At 44.8% G+C, this 20191-nt stretch overlaps 1 protein-coding gene across 2 annotated transcripts in view; it reads right to left on the bottom strand.

Annotated features, from left to right (window-relative positions):
- SYTL3 (synaptotagmin like 3) overlaps window positions 1-20191 on the bottom strand; it is a 459450-nt gene that overhangs the window by 192738 nt on the left and 246521 nt on the right. For both annotated transcript variants that reach the window (XM_069234590.1, XM_069234589.1), the window contains exons 8-9: window positions 6212-6336; window positions 3831-3965 (exon numbers count right to left, since the gene is read on the bottom strand). In XM_069234590.1, the coding sequence (XP_069090691.1) occupies window positions 3831-3965; window positions 6212-6336 (260 nt within the window). The remainder of the gene's footprint in view (window positions 1-3830; window positions 3966-6211; window positions 6337-20191) is intronic.

Below are 20191 nucleotides of genomic sequence, written 5' to 3'. Positions count from 1 at the left end.
AGAGGCTTCCACGATGAAGCCGGCTCGGAATCGAGCCGGCGGAGTGGAAGCTGTGCGACGGGTGCAGTTGCACCCGTCGCGTATTTCACTGTCTGCGCAGCAGACAGTGAAATACATTTAGGGGCCCTCTTACGGGGGCCCCTGCAATGCCCATGCCAGTGGCATGGGCACTGCAGGGGCCCCCAGGGGCCCCGCGACCCCCCCTACCGCCATCCGGTTCCCGGCGGTCGGACCGCCGGGATCTGGATGGCGGTAGGGGGGGTCGGAATCCCCTCGGCGGCGCAGCAAGCTGCGCCGCCTTGGAGGATTCAATGGGGCGGCGGTACACTGGCGGGAGACCGCCAGTGGTGCCGGTCCGACCGCGGCTTTACCGCCGCGGTCGGAATCCCCATTGGAGCACCGCCGGCCTGTCGGCGGTGCTCCCGCGGTCCTCCGCCCTGGCGGTCTTTGACCGCCAGGGTCAGAATGACCGCCTATATCTCCTGGAGCGTTTTGGGACAACTTTAAGTCATCACGGCTGACTGAGATGAATTGTAGCAGTGGGCAACAAGGGAGAGTGCTCTGGTGCAATTGTCACTTGAGGTAGATGGGAAGCACAAACAATGAGGTTTCAATGCTGATTAAGAAGCAGTTACCACAGAGATATATATGGCCTGTATGGCCTGGTCTAAAGGATACTAAAGGTAACTTGACATATGATAATAGGGTAAAAGCTGCAATGGTTAGCTCTGTCTATGCTGGTCTCTAGTCCAAAGAGCACAATGTAAAGGGATCTACAGAGGTGTTTTTTCTAGAGGTTTTGTTGTCCCCCTCAAACTCTGGGGCCCAGGGCAAAGAGTTGGGGACCCATTAGAGCATGATATAAGAAATACCGTCAGAACCTCAAACCTACACAAGACAAGCTTCAACTGAACAGCAATTACCAATTAACACATCATGCCATGAATCGGCCCCCTACTTCTCAAGGCTCCCTAGAAATATATTAGAACAACCAGAGGCAAAATGTATTAAACAGGTGCCTCTGCTCTCTCCAATGGTCTGAGTACCACATCAATAAGGTATAGCAGGTCGAAATGGCACAGTTGGGGTTGTCTAATGATGGCATTCTTTATTCTTGGCTATATTTCCCTACATATATGTAATTGCCAAAATATATATTTTACGCAGAATTAATATCATTGGAATATGGGGCATTGTTATGAAAATACAAAAATAGATGCAAAACTGAAGGGATTACAAGGAAATATAGCTTTTCTTATAATACTTTGTTCACACAAGTCCTGATTAGAAGTTGAGAAGAACACTTTGAGCTACTTACAACACCTGGTAAATATTCACCAGGTGAGGTAACTGCCCACTAGCCGGTGTTTTCAGTTTGAAAATGAGGCAAACCATGTAGAATTGTTTTACCACGGTGAATTCTGCATTGCCTTTTACCGGGACCTCTTACCTCATCCTTAATGCCCCCAAACCCTCACCACTTTATAGGTTTCTACCAATATGACCTGTTTGAATCTCTCAGGGGAACATTGGAGTTATTCCTTTTTAACTCTAAAGTGTACAGAGATAGGAAATTAGCTCTGAACATACAATGAGGGCCATGGAGTCTACAGATGAATTTGAGCAGCAGTGTAAGTAAGTAATGGTGTTTAACCTCTGTTGTCTCTCAATAGTTACACTAAGTATTGCCAAAGACTGTAGGTCTTGCCTTTGGGGCTAATTGGTTTTGCCAATTCCATTTTATGTTGTACAGCACTGCCAAAAATTAATTCTTGCTGATGCTATAGAGCAGGTGTCTCCAATCAGTCTAAGTACAGGGTCACATTTTTCCTTTTAAAGTTAAGGGATGGCTGTGTTTATTTTACATTATTATCACCAGGCTGCAGATAGCAGGGACTGATAAGGAGCAGTGCTGGTGTCAGATTTATGACCCAGGGTACAGAGGTGAAGAATTGAAGCATTAAGGTATTTAACTCCTAAATTAAAGTCCTTGCCAACTTAGTATTGGAAGTAGGAACAAATCAGGGAAAATTAAAATGAAGATCACCTTATAACTAAGTTAACTTTTCATTTTAATTTTCTCAGATTATTTTTCAAAGTGTTGCATTTACAAACAGCAGGCTTCTTGCTCCCAGTGGACAGTCAAACACTGTACAATATTAATAACTGAAAAATACAATAATTGTTTTAAATGGAGGACATTTAAAGTGCAGAAAAATGTTCCACATTATGAGCATTTTTGCACTTAAAATGTTTCCCAATTAAAAACTTGACTGTATATTTGTGCTATACGTGTAATGGTGCCATGTATGGCAAAAGGTATGCCCTGTGCCACAAGTACATATGACATCGGCTCTCAGTTACCCATACACATATATCACATTCATACGCACACATGTTCATACATCTCCAAATACCACACTCTCACTGACACACATGGCAGCCCTTTCATAGTGCCCCTAGTTCAAGTATTTTGTTCGAACCATATTACCTGGCTCTATGAACAATCGGCTTAAAGTCAAGGAAGTTTGGCGTGGGGGTGTTTGGTAATAATGCATGAGTTGTTTAGCCTTCAGTAGCTCATGATGATTTTCACTAATCAGAAGTAGCTCTCACTACAGAAAAGTTTACAGACCCCTGCCACAGAGTATGACCAAAATGGAAAAAAGGTGCAATGATGCGGCAGCCAGTGGCTGCGGTCATTCTGTATGTAAGCAAATGTGTGATGTATGAGCGAAAAGATGTGGGTGAGAGTTTGTTTATAAACTGATCTGCAATGGATCAGTAAATAACATTTTTTTTTTTTAAAAGAAGTAGAGTGAAATTACTTTTTAAAAAATGGTTGGGGCAGCAACAATTTGCTGCTTTGACCGCCCAGAAAAATTTCCAAGAAAAAAATAAAAGCATGATGAGTGGAAGAAGTTAAAAGCAGCACATGTGGGAGTGAGTAACACTGAGGGCAGGTGGTGAAGCGTATGAGGGAGAGAAAAAGAAAAACACAGAGGGGAGGAGAACGGTGCACAAGAAACACACACTCAACACAGAGCGCACATAGGGGGAGGAAGAAGCACGCAGATGAGAGAGAGCAATACGAAGCGCAGAAAGAGACAAGGGAGGCACACGAGGGAAACAGCTGGTAAACCTGCACTATCATGAATTGTTTAAACAAAAAGAAAATAGCAGTTTCCTAATAGGTGTGCTGCAGAAGCAAAGAAACCAGACAGTCAGAGAGATGGTAAAATAGCTATGCTCCACGAGAGGGACCCACATGAGATTGAAAAGCTGGGACATAAAAAGCAATTAATTAAGAAGCAGGCAACTGTGAGTGACAGTAAACCCAACCAATTGTAAGCAATGGCCGGGCTGCAAGCTACTGTATGCTCTTGGTAAACCTACATTTCTGGTAAGACTCAACCTAAAAAATAAGGCGGCTGGAGACACACTTCCTATGAAGGGCATAGATCTCAAAGTAGAAACAAGAAAACTGTTGTATCTTAATATCTGTGATCAAGATTAGTTTTGACCTATCAAACACTATAGTAATCTAAATCAGTTCTACCGCTTGTCGACAATGAATTTCAAAATGTTGTTGGAAGAGGAGTTGAGATAAGAACTAGTTTCTTTCTACCTAGGCTTTAAATACCAAACAAGCAAGCGCCTCCATTGTTTGTTTTCCAATTCATTTTGCAAATTGTTGCAAGCCAGTAGTAAATATAGTCACCAAGTTCTCTTATCAATGTACTGCTTCCTTAACTGAATATCATTGGGCATCAAGGTTTTGCTTATTTGTTATTTCATGTTTTTTAATTAAATGATACGAACCAACTTACATGTTTGACGCCTCCAGAAAATATGTTGTTGATGAGGGGTGTGGATTCTCCACCTTGAATGGTATGTCGCCTTGCATATGCCTCCTCTTCTTTAGCTTTGTTGACCAGGTGAAGAAGATGTGGCGAACTCTCTATCTGCAATGGATATGTTATTAGCCATGAGGCACACACTAATTGGTAATGTATAGTGGACCCTTTTTCCAGGTATTAGACATTTCCATTCTGATGTATTTGCATTTGGGATGTAGGAGGAAGCATTAGTACAGGTTTCTAATAGACAACACATTATCTGAGTAGGATGATGTTTAGAAAGAACACTAAGGCCCCCATAAGGAGTGGGCAGGATAGAGGTGAGATATTCACCATACCTGGTAATAACTAACACCTTAAAATGAAATATTAATCAGGTGCAGACTATACTCCATTCCCAATACGATGTAACATGCAGAATTCAGCACCGATATCCGCACATACCATTAATAGCAGCACTTTCACAGGATATTTTTGACCCCTCCCGCCTGCCGAAACTTAGCAGGGAAAATATCGGGAGGAATGCAATGTACTATGATATTCAAATATGATATTCAAAATTCTGATTTGTGTGATAACAGGACTTCCCCCACATATCGGAATGTTCCACTCCACTTGTAATCAGAGATTTAGGATGCCCCGCAGGGGAGGTGCTATCTAGCTCACTAAATACATTTTGACTCTCCAGATTTTGCAATTAATCTAGTGTTTTCAGAAACAAAATGTCGATTTTGGAACTTATCGCACCAAAATCTGCATGTTATCGTAAATACCATACTCTTTTTTCCCTTTTTTTAATTCTGGCTAGTTTGACCTGTCGAAATTTAACAAAGAGTCACGCTTTATCATCTCTGGTAATTACTGAATGTGGGAAAGTCAGCACAACTTGGAATTCTAATTCTTGCGCAAACCAGAAATGGTGCTGTGGACGGAAAACTCCAGCTCAGTCATAGTCAGGACACAAGTTTATTACTTTACTCCACCATGAGAAGTCTTTCATGCAGTTATGCAGCCTCCCACGCCTACAAAAAATTGCTCCATAAATAAACCAAATACATAATATAAGGCAAACAGATCTTCTGTTGCCAATTTTTACAACACGGATTTCACCCTGTACATATACCACAACCATCCACATAGTAGGATCTAGCACAAAGCACATGTCTCAGTCATTCATGAAAATATATCAGGTCTCAGGCACTCAGCCCCTCGTGGCCACTCCTCTCCATTCTGGGTACACATCACTTCTAATGTTGTCCCTCCTCTTTCAGGGTCTAGGGTGGCTCTACATTCTAAGCCGCCTTGCAGCAAATCAGGGTTTTTTCCACTTTCCCTGTTATTAGCGAATAATAAGTGAGGTGGCAACAGGGACACGTGAACTGGTATGAGGGTCTGACACTACAGTATTCCACATAGGACCACTAAAATCAGGCGGTTAATAATAAACGTGGATGTGAAAAGCCCTCTAAGTGCTTTGTTATGAGAGCCCTGCTAATTTTGATGGGGCTGATAACTACTACCAGTAGTTAGCAGCCCCCGCTGGGCTTATAAGTCATCCTGGAACATAATGGGTACAGGGTTTTCACCCAGACTCAAGGAGAAATGGGGAATATCTTCAGGAATATTGTGCAATATTGTTAATTCCCCATTTCTCAGGGGACCCCGAATTAACACGTGATTCCATACCAACCGCCCCATCCAGGGTGCCACTGATGCCCCCAGAATCCGTAATTCCAGGGGAGGGGTAAATAGTGGGCCTATCACCTAGCAGTAGATCCCAGTAAACAAGTGGATTTTGTCATAAGTGGAGCACAAGATCAATTTCTCCTCCAGTGAATTAATATCCAGTTATCTCTAAATCTAATATAAGATGAGAGTTGGAGGGGATCGAGCCAATTAGCTAGCAGTGTGACATTATATCGTAAGAGGCTAGGTGGATGCATTCCAGAAAAAAATGCCTCATCAATGCAAAGGACTTAGTTAATAAAGATCAGTATTCAATTGATGGAACAGGATTTGGCTTTAATATGCTAACCACTTCACTCCATGTCACTTAGGACTGTCTACAGCCCTTAGCAAATCATTGATTACAGGTGCGCTAGTCTCATTACTTACATGGCCGCAAAGCAAGACTACAACACCAGAATGCATCAGGTTAGCATACAGAAGTCCCGGACTGACAACAGTGGCCATAAGTAGCTTGAATGTGGTAGTCACCCTAGGGTATAAACCAACACATCAGGTAACAGGGGACCAATGACCATCATAGATTCAACAGTGTAAACATTGAACCTTGACCACCAGTGCCACGAGGTAGACATCATGAAATACATGGTAAAGTGAAAACATACCCTGCTTGAAATGCTGATTGCGGTGTCTGACTGACTCCGCCTCTCCCTCCGCCGCTCTGCACTCTGGCCATATTCTGCAGTGAGATGAAACCTGTCCGTCATGTCATTATGGGACGTAGATTTCTCTGCAAGAGACATTCATCGGCGTTAAATAGAGTTATACTGTATTAGATGTTCTGAGGAAAAGCACAGTCAAGTCTACAGTTTGACACAATAAAAATGGTCTAAAATAAATCCAGCAGTCCAGGGTATCATAGTGAAACAACAATGCTTTCAGGCTCTATTTTCTTGCCGCCGATATAGAGAGGGCGGGTCTATGTTTTGAGGTAGCCTTCTAGGAAACCCGTGGCCTGTGCGAAATTTTCATTTTTGCGCAGTTAAGAGACTTTACAGTTGAAAAAGTATGTAAATTTTGCAAAACTTACCCTGCGGGAAAACAACTCCATGAAAATGTATTGTGAAACAATTTGCCCTTCACAACTTGTTTGCAAGATAATTGTCTTGCTTTGGGTTGGGGGCCTTGTTTCCCATAAAACCTAATTTTGCAATATTTTTGTCAAAGTAATTCTGATCCAGGCACTACCTGTGCTCGAATGAGAATAAGTGTGGGTCTAGAGGGTGAGGTCCCTAGATTTAATGGCCAATCTGTTTGTTCACTTTTCGAAGCAAGCTCTTTTGTGTTTATTTGTTTTTACAGATTTCTGTAGTGATCACGCACCATGAGGTGTAGGGACACTTTAAAATGCTCCAAGAGCAGTGATGCTAAGGTTTTGCATCAAATAATCAACAATAAGAGCGATGGAAAACACAGCACAGAACTTGAGGTAATGAAAGGGAAGGGACCAATAAGACTTTAGGGAAATGAAGGAGGGCAGAAATAAACTAACAGGTAGAAGTGCAGGTAGCGAAAGAGATTAAGGCCCTCATTACAACCCTGGCGGTCAAAGACCGCCAGGGCTGTTTCGATGGAAACACCGCCAACAGGCTGGCGGTGCTTCCCATGGGATTACGACTGCAGAAGAAGCGCTGCGGTCGCACAGCCGGGACCGGCCGTTTCCCGCCACATTGGTCCCGGCGGTTTCCCGCCACATTGGTCCCAGCGGTTTCCCGCCACATTGGTCCCGGCGGTTTCCCGCCACATTGGTCCCGGCGATTGTAATCCCCCAGGGGATTACGAGTCCCCCTTCCGTCAGCCTTTTCATGGCGGTTGGCGGAAAGGGAAGTTGCGGGCCCCCTGCCACGGCCCCATGGAGCTTTTCACTGTCTGCATAGCAGAAGGTGAAAAGCGCGAAGGGTGCAACTGCACCCGTCGCACCGCCGCAACACCGCCGGCTCCATTTGGAGCAGGCTCCTTTGTTGCGGCCGAGATGCCCGCCGGCCCAGCGGGGATCTCCAAATAGACACTGCGGGAGTGCGGCCGCATTGGCGGCCGCGCAGCGGTTTTAACTTTGCGGCCCGCCAAAGTTGAACTGAGGGCCTAAGTTTATTTCTGACAGACTATTTCCCAGTATAAGCGATTTTTAAAAATATGCTTGTTTAGCCTTTGGTTACACTCCGCCATTATTATTATACTGGCAATTTAAATGATCAGTTTAACAAAGATTAAAATGGTTTGTAAAGACTAGGACATTCTTAAAAGTATCTTCTGAGCATCATTTATTCCCCTTTGCGCTTTGATACTTTTTCATAGAGATTTCACTCAAATACTGAATCTGTAGGCCCACATGTAATATAAAATTAGCATTTAATAAAAATAATGGTATCCTGATACAACTCCAAGTTTGTATATTAAAAAAGAATGTACTGAAGTTTAAAGTACTTGTAGATCACAGCCCTCATTACGAGTGGCCCGTTTAATTCCAGAATATGTGGTAGTTGTTGTTACTACAGTTACTGGAATTTTGAGTTGTGCAAATCTTATCGCAGCCAAAATCCGAATCACCAATATTTAAAGGCAAAAATGCTTGGGCATGCAAATTTAGGTTTGGTAAGCACTCAAATCGACTGTACATCCCATTCTATAGGCAAGACTATTATTAGGGAATAATTATCACATGCGATAAGTTTCAAACACCCTAGTGTCAAGTTTTATTATGTGCAATGATTTTTGCACGGAAACTGGGTTACTCTTATTAAGAGCCATACCTATACTTCTTGGGCACATTCATAAACAACATTTTGCCCTGGCAGATCAGCCAATAGCCTTTTTCAAGACAGCCATAGAATTTTGTCATGGTCAAAACTGGAATAAATGGTTCAGATAATTCGTTATTGTCACTTTGGGCACCTGGCAACCAGGGGAGACTGGTGCTGATGGGCAAAGGGGGGCATTGCCCTACCACCCTGGAGGCAAGAACAGGGAAAATAAAAACAGAGCAGCTGAAAACAAATTACTACTATGAGACAGTGTGCTGTATGTCCTGGGTGATCTCTAGTGAACAGATGTCTTACTGTGCAAGTGCTCCAGCAGGACCAGGTTTTCTTCGACCTGCAGGCACAAGCTACAGCAGTGACATCACAGGAGAGAAAGTGCTGAATTAGAAAGCCATGGATCCGGTTGCTTTTGGGGTCCAGAAACAGTGGTCCTGGGAGGAGTTACAAAGCTCCATTCACTTCAATGCCTGGGGGTGGGGCAGGCCATGAGACAAGGAGGGAGTGGGTGGAAACAATTTGTTGATCATCACAGAGGGGCAGGATGTAGTAGAGGTACAAGGGGCTGCTCTCCTGGCAGTAACACCTGTTAAGTACTGCATTTGCTTTCACTCTGGAAAATAATATTACGGAGCTGTGGCCACAGAGTGCTCCTTATCTCAAGAGGCCCAAGAGGAGGAAGGAACCAGCTGTGGGCAACACTTACACCAGTGGACTAAGAGGTAATTGTGCAGTTAAGCTCTGCTTAAGGGGCATCGTCAACTCCCCACCCCTGCAGCAGCTACAGTGAGATGGGGTTCGTGATGGGCCTCTTGTGTCTACAGCTCAGCTGACAAAGGTTCATAAAGAACGTGGGAAGGCCAGTGAGTGAAAGGAATGCTGGGTGGATGGATGCCTGTAATGATGGATGGGTAGATGCTTGGATGAATGAGTGAAAGGATGAATGGAAGAATGGAAGAGTGAAATGGAGAGAGGGTGTATGAGCGAAAGGGAGGATAGATAGATGGATGGATGGAGGAGTAACAGGATGGATCGATGGAAGATGAGAGAGGATGGATGGATGAAAAAATGAGTGAAAAGATGGATAGATGAGTGCAAGTGCAAAAGGATAAATGAGTGAATGAATGAATGGAGTGAAAATATGGATGGACGAGCGAAAGGATGGACGAGTGAAAGGATTATGTAGAGATGGATGAGTAAAACAATGGATGTATGAATAAAAGGCAGGGTAGATGGATGTCTGGATGAAAGGAGGGATGGGTGAGTGAAACAGTAATGATGAATGGATGAATAGATGGATAGATGGAGGAGTGAGTAAAAGGATGAATGGCTGAGTAAAAGAGTAAATAGAGGGATGTATGAGTGGATGGATGGATGCATGGGATGAAGGGTGGATGGATGGGTGTAAGGATGGATGGGTGGATTGATGGATGAGCCAAAGGCAGGATGAAAGATGGACATAGTGAAAGGATGGATAGATGGAGCGAAAGGGTGGATAGATGAGTGAAAGGATGGATGACTGAAAGGATGGATGAATGGATGGGTGAAAGGGGTGGATAAATGAGTGGATGGGTTGGTTTAATGGATGGGTGTGCCTGGACAAGTGGCCGCTCTCCTTTATGAGCTCCACAGCTACACTACACCCTTGTTGTTTTGTGGTCCATTATTTTGTGTCAAGAGTGAATAGTGACTCACACTTGGTATAATAAAAATAAAATGCAGACCCACTTGCTTCGCTTCGGGTGCAGCAACAAGCTGAGGCAGCTAGTGACATTGTTTGATTGCTGACACGGGTGTATGAAGGTGCCTGAACCAGCCTTCGTAGATACTGTTCAGAGCTGGTAAAATTACAGCTCTGTGAGCATGTCTCTGTGACTTTGTGTGTGAGTTAAAGTGAGACAGAATCAGTGAATGGGTGAGTCTGAGTGAGTGGGAATGTGATGATAAGGACGAGTATATGTGAGAATGAATGTGAGTGAGGGAGAATGTCATGTTAGTGTAACTGAGTGTTACTGTGTGCGAGACACAGTAAGACTGAGTAACTCACAATGAGTGAAGATGAGTGGGGCTGCATGAGACAGAGTGGATTGCAGTAGAATGATTGAAACTGTGTGAATTAGTGAGACTGATTGAGTCAGAATGAGACACTAAACTTAGGGGGTGATTTACAAGAGGCCTGCACCGCCGAAGTGTCAATTTTTAGACACTCCGGTGGCCCAGGCCTCTCAATCATATCTATGAGGCGACGTAAAGCCACCATGCATGGCTTTGCATGGCCTCATAGATATGGAGTAAGGCAAGGCAACGCAAAGATCTGTGTTGCCCTACTGAGTGTCAAATAGGTGTTCCATAGGAGTTTCAGTGGGTGTTCCCACACAACATGCCTGGATTTTGACGCTGCCCCAAATTTACAAAGTCCAGTCCAGTCAAAGTGTTTACTCTTTCCATGTGTGCTGCATTCTGGATTTTTTGTGCAGAAGGTGGCCCTTCCTGACAAAACAATCCTGTCAACAACACAGACACCCTTGCACCATGGTGAAAGGTGCCTGCCTTGGCGCGAGGAACCAAATTGTGTACTGGCACTGGCTGAAAGGACAGGCATGCACAGTATATCGTGGATAGGGTGCCTTCCTGTCCTTTCCATTTGGCATAAGCCAGCACAGCAAAAAGTCTTGTGGCGCTGCCCTATGCCAAATCTTTGTAAATGAGGCCCTTAGTGAAAGAAAGTGTGAGAGAATCCTTCTGGAAGAAGCTCATTGGAATTCGAGCCAAAGGATACGCCTCACTACTTTTAAAGGTCACCAGCCCCTACTTCTAGCAACATTTTCAGATCCAACAGTGTGAGGCAGAAAAAGGCGGAGTTCAGTCAAGTTACCCTTGATCACAATAAAGTGACAACAGGGCACAAGAATCTCTCTCAGTGGGAATCCTTATTACACGCACTTCCAATATAGTCAATGCAGTAGTGCCAGCCATAATACCCGGTTTGGACCCTTGAAAGTATCGGCTATTTAATAATAGCATGCACTTATGCTTGCATGTTTTAGAGGCAGGGACTGATACTAAGAGATTGTCCACCTCTGATAATAGAAGTCATCCACTGAGGCTTAATTTGTTGGCATTAAGGCTAAGTGGAAAACATCATAACACAATGGGCCTTATTCATAATGGTAAACTTACACTTTGGTGTAAGTTTACTATGTTTTTGTTATGCACAAACTAACATTGTAGTTTTACACATAGTACCTTTAGGACTGAAGAGACAGTCCTACCTTTTTATGTGTGGAGTTCTCCACAAAGACACTACATGTGTATGTAAAACTACACTTGTAGTTTGTGAATATCAAAATATCAAAACATTATTAAACTTACACCAAAAGTGTAAGTTTAACTTTGTGAATAAGACCCATTGTGATAACTAGTGCTACGCTTGTTGATGGACTAAATACTACAAGCCAGATCAGATTTTTGGATACTCAAACTGAATATGTATGATGCATATTTACATCATTATTTCAATGAGAATACACGCTTTTTCTTTTGTTTCCATTTGCGGTATCTACTGCTGTAAGCAAATAATGCCAAGCCATATAACACGCAGGAAATTCAACCTAAGTCTGCAATTCAGGATAAGGAATATAGTATAACTGATGCAGCTGCAGGGACAGGTATATGACACACAGAGTGTGTCCACCTGGATTGTATGGCCTAGGATCCTTTTCTCCTTCCATCTTCAATACAGAAAAGACTCACGCCTGAATGTTTGTATGCCATGTTGGGAGGCATTACACAAAAATGTTTCCTCGATAAAGAGGAGGCCTTCTTGTTGGCAATAAGTGGAAAGCTAGCAAATCCCCTGCTAGAGGACTTCTGTCAGAATATTGGTCTTTACCTCCAAGGTGGGGAGCTGGAGGTCAAGGACGTCTGCCACCCTACGCATCACCTTGGCATAAGAAGGGCTCTCCTCAGTGGTAGGATCAGCGGTTGAGGATAGCTCTGACTCAAGAGAGGCATCAAGGCCACTAGCTTCCTGTAGGTCATCATCCCAATTCTCTTCATGATGTGGCTGGCCAATTTCATCACCTGCATAGTAGTCATTGTCTGAACCATAGATGAACAGGGAATGCAAGGTATGTGTTCTTCCTTGTAGAGGCAACAGAGCGAATGGAGGAAGTGGTGCATCTATAGAGGTCAATTGCAGCCTTGTTCTTGGTTGAACCGGTGCAGACTCAGTCATGGAGGACAATAGTTACCATGTCTTCCAGCGTCAATGGAGTCAGCATGGCTTTGATGTGCTGGAATCCAGCTTGGATCGCAGCACTGGAGGTGAAGTCAAAAATGGAGCCGGAGGCTGCGCCAGGATAGTTCCTGAGAGTCCAACTGGTACTGAGGGTGTAGCCATTGGTGGTATTCCAGATTGGGAGCCTCTTAGCTCAGTTGAGCCTGAAAGCGCACCCGAGGTAGCAGCAGGAATCCAAAGAGTTAAGAGCCTGGCCCCGTGGAACTCCTCGATCTATTTCAGAGTGCAAAGTGAGTAGTGCTGGGACATCTGTAAGATAGGCTTCCAGGTTGAGTGACATGGGGAACGAGATCAAGACTTATGGTGCCTCCCGTGCCTTTTCAGGAGAGTGTGAGTGCAGGGCAGGGGCTGAGTACTGCTTAGATTTCTTGTGTTTTTTCTTAGACTTACCCAACAACTATGATTGAGAAGAAGATAGACCACTGGAATGACTCCTGCTACTTCAGGATCTGGAACAGGACCGGGACTGAACTTTTCGATGAGGACCGGTCTTGATGCTGAATTTTCTGGTGCTTGGCAATGTAAAATTTCACCTTGCGGTTTCAAATTGCCTTTGGGTACATTGTCTTGCAATCACTTCAGGCCTTAGGGTCATGACTCGACCCCAGGCACCACAGGCAAATCTGATGAAGATCTGTGACAGACATTTGTTTGTGACAGTTCTTCCAGGGCTTAAAACATGTTGTTCTGGGAGGTGACATTTCCTTGCACATTGAATTTAGAAATATTTTGAAGAGGGAAGGGTCTCAAAGAGACAGGAGGTAGCTCCGGGTCCGGTCATGGAGGTGCAGAAAAAGGGAACTGATGTCAGTGCTCAGGAGTAGTTCCTATGTAAGCTCCGCACATCATTTCTGAAGCAGAATGGCATCAGTACAGAATCTCGTGGTGCCTCCTACTGGCGTGCACAGGTACTGCCAAAAAGTTTCCAAATCCAGTCTGACGCTTTGAGAATATTCAAAAGGTGAAGATTTTGTGGCTAGAAATCTCTATCATAAAATAGAAAACCTACACCCAATTGAGAAATATTTTTGTAAATGAAATTTAGTCCATAATATTTATGTCATACCATATTTATGGTAACAATATTCTTTTCTATATAGTTTAACCATCTACCAGAGGCTAAGGACTAGCCTAATTCCAGGTAGTCCAGCTTATGTGTCCTAGAGTTCCTGTACAGTTTCTTGAATATTCATACCTGAGAAACACACCGTCAAACTGAAGAAGGGATGAGCTAAACACATGCCCAAGCACAGTGTCACTCACCAGACTAATTGGCATATTTATACTTATTTTGCACCGAATTTGCGTCATTTTTTTACGCAAATTTGGTGCAAAACTAACTCCATATTTATACTTTGGCGCTAGACCCATTTAGTGCCAAATTTATGGAGTTAAAGTCATTTTTTGGATGTGGAAACCTACTTTGCGTCAATGAGATGCAAAGTAGGCGTTCCCGTGCAAAAAAATGACTCTGTGGCCATAGCTCCATATTTATCCCCCGTGCTAAAATCACGCACGGGAAGGAGGAGGGGTCAAAAAATGGTGCAAAGCTTGCTTTGCTCCATTTTTTAATACCTGGGTCAGGCGTTTGGTGACCTGTGGGGTGACCCCATCCCAGGTAAGTATCGGTGAGTACAGGTAAGTATTTTTTTTTAAGTACCATTGGGGGCCCTGAAATGGACCCTCCTAAATGGCACTGGTTGCAATGGCCATGCTTTGCGCTACTTTGTAAATATAGCGCAGCGTTTTTGGCCTTCTAACGCCACATTAGCTTAAAAAAAATCCACTAATGTGGCGTTAGAATGGGACTAGGGGCTCTTAAATATGCCCCTATGGGGCATATTTTTTAAAAGTGGCGCTCCACACAGTGCTGCACCACTTTTCTTACGCCCCTTAGCGCCACTCTAATGCCACCATGTGTGCACTGTATTTAAAATACGGCGCAACATAGCAGTAGTTAGGGGAATAGTGTCAGAATTTTTTACGCTACTCCGGCGCTTTGCAGGATTAGCATAAAATGTTTTGATGCTAATCCTGCAAAGCACCCAGAGGCCCATTGTAACCAACAGAAGTCTTCTTTTAATGCCTGCTATGAGCAGGCGGTAAAAGTGCAGGAAAAAAATGACGCAAAGAAATCTGTCCGATTTCTTTGCACCATTTTTTTTGCCTCTCCCCCCCCAAAATGGGGGAATGCCAACATTGCATACATTATGCCTGGCGCAGGCATAATGTAGCGCAAAGGGATACAAAGTGGAGCAATGCATGCATTGCGCCACATTGTAAATATGGCATGGCATTTTTGGCCTTCTAACGCCACATTAGAGTAAAAGAATTACGCTGATGTGGCGTTAGAATGGCCCTAGGGGCTCTTAAATATGCCCCTATATTTTAAGTGGCTAGCTGAGTGGATTAGTGAAGCCAGCCTTCACAAATGCTTTAAAACACATGAATGTATGTGAAAGGGGAGCGATGGGGAGATGAGAGGCACATTTGCCGGGTGGCAGTGAGTGAAACCGAGGAGGAGGTCATGGGGTTGGGGGGGGCGCCACAGTAAACCTTTGCACAGGGCGTCACCAGTCCTAAAGTCAGCCCTGAGTGGAGGATCATGCCTGTGGCCCTCGGCAGAATGGCAGCCCAGAGAAGAGTACACCCCAGGGCTGTGGTGCCATGGTGCACTGCAGAGATGAGGAAGCAAGGCACCCTGAACCCCTTTTTGGGGCTCGAAGTTCCAGGGGTGACCCTAACAGAACATTGGACGTGTCCTCTTGTGACCGCCTGTAAGACGTGCCCAGGACAACGGAAGGACCATATCACAGGCAAACAGAGCATCGAGCCCCCGAGTCGCAGGAGGGGGCACTGGTGTCTGGGAACAAGGGAGGCTCTTACTGAGGTGCAATTAAAACACTGCAAGGGGGAATCTTGACACACACCAGCTGCACCTTAAGACTGAGGCCCGATCAATGCTGGTACCACTAATTGTCAAGGGACACCAGCCATTTGGAGGCAATCTGGAGCCTTCCTGCCCAATTCGCCACCACCGACTCTGCAGCAACTGGTACTCCGATGCTCTTAGACCATGACATATTGGAAGAGGCCTACCACATATAGACCACCCCTTCTATTAAAGAACCTGAGGCGACATTTGCATACGCTAAAGACCCTCAGTGGTGCTGCAACGGGACCACAATTCTCAACTGTCCCTCAACTGCAGTTATGGCTTCCCACCACAATAAAAAAGACACTACCCTCAAAGAAATGCTGAGTAAGCCCCTCGCAAAGAAGCATAAACGATCTTGAGAGGGCTCGCTTGTGGCAAGTGCTCATCCCACTGCAAACACTGAGGACCCAGTGGGTGAAGGGGCACAGTTTACCTCTGCCTTCCTGGAGACACTATTTGGTGGCTTGAGGGATGATATCATGGCCCTTATACAAGACATGATGGCTGACATCAAAGACGTTAAGAGAGAGCTGGGAGATCTAGGCCAAACAATAGTTACTCTGGATCAATCCAATGACTCCCGTGAGGAGGAACTCGACGAACATCGATGGGAGCTGCTGGAACTGTGAAATGACAATGAGGAGTTGTGGTATCGGCTAGAGGACCTCGAAAATCAACTGCACCAAGCCAACATCCACATTAAGGGAATTCCACTACAACCAAACGTTGGGAAGTTAGAGGAATATGTTCTTCATTTGTTCAAACAGGTGGCGCCGGATTTGGCAGATAAAGACATTGTGCTAGATCACATTGATAGAGCGGGTAGACCTGCTAAGTCACCAGGCTTGCCACAGAAAATTCTGACTTGTCTACACTCCTACAGACAGAAAGACCTCATCATGGCAACTGTACGAGACCAAAATGCCATCATCCTTGAGCATTCAAAAGTGGGCTGTTCCATTATCTCTCCCCGTGATACTACAATGCTGGAGGTCACTTCACCCTGCTACAACATTTCTGAGAGAGAAAGGGGTGAGCGACAAGTGGAGGCATCCCTTCAGACTAATTTTTGTGTGCAACAAAGAAACCCATGCTGTTCGTACCTTGGCGGAGGCACACTCCATTTTGGGGTTTGAGATGGCTTACAGCAAAAAAAGAAAAAAAAAGCTTACACTGTGCACCCCAACACATGCATCCACTAAATCGCAAAAACCATTGAGAAACTGGGAGGGGTGCAACGCTGGACCCACTAGCCTGGAAAGTTGTGCAGAAAGAACAGCCCTGCTGCTCCACCTACAGCGCTGAAGCAGTATTTCAGACTCTGACAACAGACAGTAATGAGTGCAGTGACTGCATAGCACCTAATGGTCCATCAAGCTAATATCTACTCCCCCGATCCTTTTGCTGCACTCTGGTTGCAATGTTGCATCCTAGATAGAGTATCCAGTCATGGTGGCGGAGTCTCGCGCTCTTGACAAAGAAAAGATCCATCTCCTGAGCTGAGACATGCACCCCATTAACTTTGTGTTAGCAAGGGAAGGAACATCCCAGTTGAGCTCTTTTGTATTCTCTTTTCCCTTTCCATGCTAGACTTCTTGCTAACAGTTACAGGCAAAGCGGATGCTATAATACACACAGCAACACCACAAAATGAAATTGTGGACAGAGCGCTGAAACTTTTCAAACACACACCCACAATCATAGATCTGGCTTTAATCCATTGTTATTTTGCCCAGTTTGGACCCAGTCATATGCAAATCAGTCTTGGCCCTGCTCCCCATGGGAGCAGTCCAGTCCGAGGCCAGGTCCTCCCTGGACCGAAACAAGCATCCTGGGACCGGTTTCAGGGTATCATCCCTCATCAGCCAGGCTAGGTTGAATCCAGTGGCACAGCAAGCAAGGGTCCCAAGCCACTAGAGAGTACATGATGATACCACAAAACAAAATGATGGACAGAGCATAGAAACTTTTCAAACATTCACCCCCAGTCACAGATCTATGTTTAATCCATCGTTATTTTGCTTGCCATGTCACCCCAGTTTGGACCCAGTCATATGCAAATCAGTCTTGACCCTGACCCCATGGGAACAGTCCAGCCCCAACTGCCAGGCCAAGTTCTCTGTGGGACAGAAACAAGCAACCTGGGACCGGTTTTGGGGTATCACCCCTCATCAGCCAGGTTTGCTTGAATCCAGTGGCACAGCAAGCACCGAGCTGGACGTTGTTTTAATCCAACCCAGAAGTTGTGGTTCAACTGAGTCGTTATTCCATAAACCTTGACCTGGGAAGGGGAGTTGGACATTACACAGTTGATAACACAATTGCAGAACTTTTAGTGTTTAATGTGTTCCCAAGGGAGGGAACATTCCCAGTTGAGCTCTCTTATATTCTCTTTCCCCTTTCCATGCTAGGCTTCTTGCTAACAGTTACATGCAATGCGTGTGCTATAATACACACAGCAACAAAATAAATTGAAATGATGGACGGAGCACTGAAACTTTTCAAACACACACCCACAATCATAGATCTGGCTTTAATCCATTGTTATTCTGCTTGCCATGTCACACCAGTTTGGACCCAGTCATATGCAAATTAGTCTTGACCCTGATCCCAATGGGAACAGTCCAGCCCCAACTGCAGGCCAGGTTCTCAGTGGGTCAGAAACAAGCAACCTGGGACCAATTTTGGGGTATCACCGCTCATCATCCAGGTTTGCGTGAATCCAGCGGCACAGCGAGCACCAAGCTGGACGTTGCTTTTTATCCAATCCAGAAGTGGTGGTTCAGTAGAGAGGTAGTTCCATAAACCTTGATGTGGGAAGGGGAGTTGAACATTACACAGTTGATAACTTAATTGCTTAACTTTTAATGTTACAACATGGGAACTGTTAATGTACAGCATATGTACAACATATATTGAGGCCTATGACAAACCCAACATCAGTCAATCCACAGACCATACTATATGGCTATACAAACTTGACCCACGACCCAAGAGTTTAATGTCCTGACATGGACTGTCATGGGAATGGCCATTACCGTGAAACACTATGGCATACATGCATACCTTAAACAAAGGAACATTCACTTTGCAAGTTTACAGGGAACACCTATTACGGCCTCGTTACTTACCAAGTTACGTAAGAAGTGGAGGGGTATAATAGTAGGGACTGAGTACTCTATGCTTGGAGTGTAATCATATGGGTCCCCTAATGGGTTCCTTTTGTGACCACAGGAAAAAAAGTTGACCCCAACCACAGGCATGCGGTGCTGGAGGGCAGGTAGGATGGGGAGGCCCTATCCTGGCACTGCTCACCAGGTCCTTGCTATTCACTGTTGACAGCTCATATATTTGGGGAAGCAAGCTCAACAGGGTCCCCAATGAGGATTTGGACAAATCGACCCCATCACTACAAGGCGCCCAATCTGTGACTTCCTCCCGCCATTTAGCACAATTGGCAAGTGCCTTCCTACTGAGGGATGTGTTGCGAGACTTACATTGATTCATTTGTGAATACTCATTCTATTCAGGGGTTCACCATCTCCACATTTAAATAGATTAATTTTATTGTAAAGCAGATGCTTCCATGAGGTTGGGTAATGCTGAGTATCTGGGACGCACATTATTGGATCATAATCCCCTGAGACTAATGCTACTGTGAGGCTGAAAAACTCCATGTATACCCACAAGGTGCCTTTCTCTGACAAAACTGCATGACCCTCTGATCAAAGAGGAGATGGTGGGCCATATTAATCATTAGTTCTTTGAAAGTTACAGAACAGCAACAACAGGGTTACTGGAATGGGATGCATTTAAAGTGGTGATGCAAGGTCATTTCCTACAAACCATAAACAGACTATGTTCTGGGAACTAGAAATGATAGAAGGACAAATCCCCACACACTGGAGATTAACTCTGTCACACAGAAACACCCTAGACATGAACTGGCACGTGTCACAACAGAATACATGACACTTCTGGAATGCCTGGGCAACCGAAACTCTAAGGTGCTCACCACAGGCAGCATGCTGAGAGGGACAAGGCAGGACAGATATTAGCGTGGCTCTTTGCTAGACCTGTCAGCTCTTGACATGGTTTCCCCTGTCTTTTTGACCACTGGCCTCCTGTTTTTGATTCTGTACGGAGTTTAGTTTTTGCTGGCCTTAGGACTCTGGGCACATTACCACTGTTGCCCAGTGCTAAGGTGCCAGTGCTCTGTATCTAAATTGTATGGGTGATAGGTTTATCCATGATTGGCATATTTTGATTTACTAGAAAGTCCCTAGTATAGTGCACCATGTGTGCCCAGGGCCTGTAAATCAAATGCTACTAGAGAGCCTGAAGCACTGATTGTGCCACCCACATGAGTAGCCTGGTAAACATGTCAAAGGTCTGCCATTGCAGTGCCTGTATGCAGTTTTAAACTGTCATTTCGACCTGGCAAGTGCACTCTCTTTCCAGGCCCAAACCTTCCCTTTTACTACATGTAAGTCACCCCTAAGATAGGCCCAAGGCAGTCCCAAGAGCAGGGTACAGTGTATTTAAGAGGCAGGACATGTACTGGTGTGTTTTACATGTCTTGATAGTGAAA

This window comes from Pleurodeles waltl, chromosome 5 (assembly GCF_031143425.1).
Source record: "Pleurodeles waltl isolate 20211129_DDA chromosome 5, aPleWal1.hap1.20221129, whole genome shotgun sequence".
Classification (NCBI taxonomy): Eukaryota; Metazoa; Chordata; class Amphibia; order Caudata; family Salamandridae; genus Pleurodeles; species Pleurodeles waltl.
The sequence above is the reverse complement of the archived record's forward strand: the minus strand, read 5'-3'. Positions and strand labels throughout refer to the sequence as shown.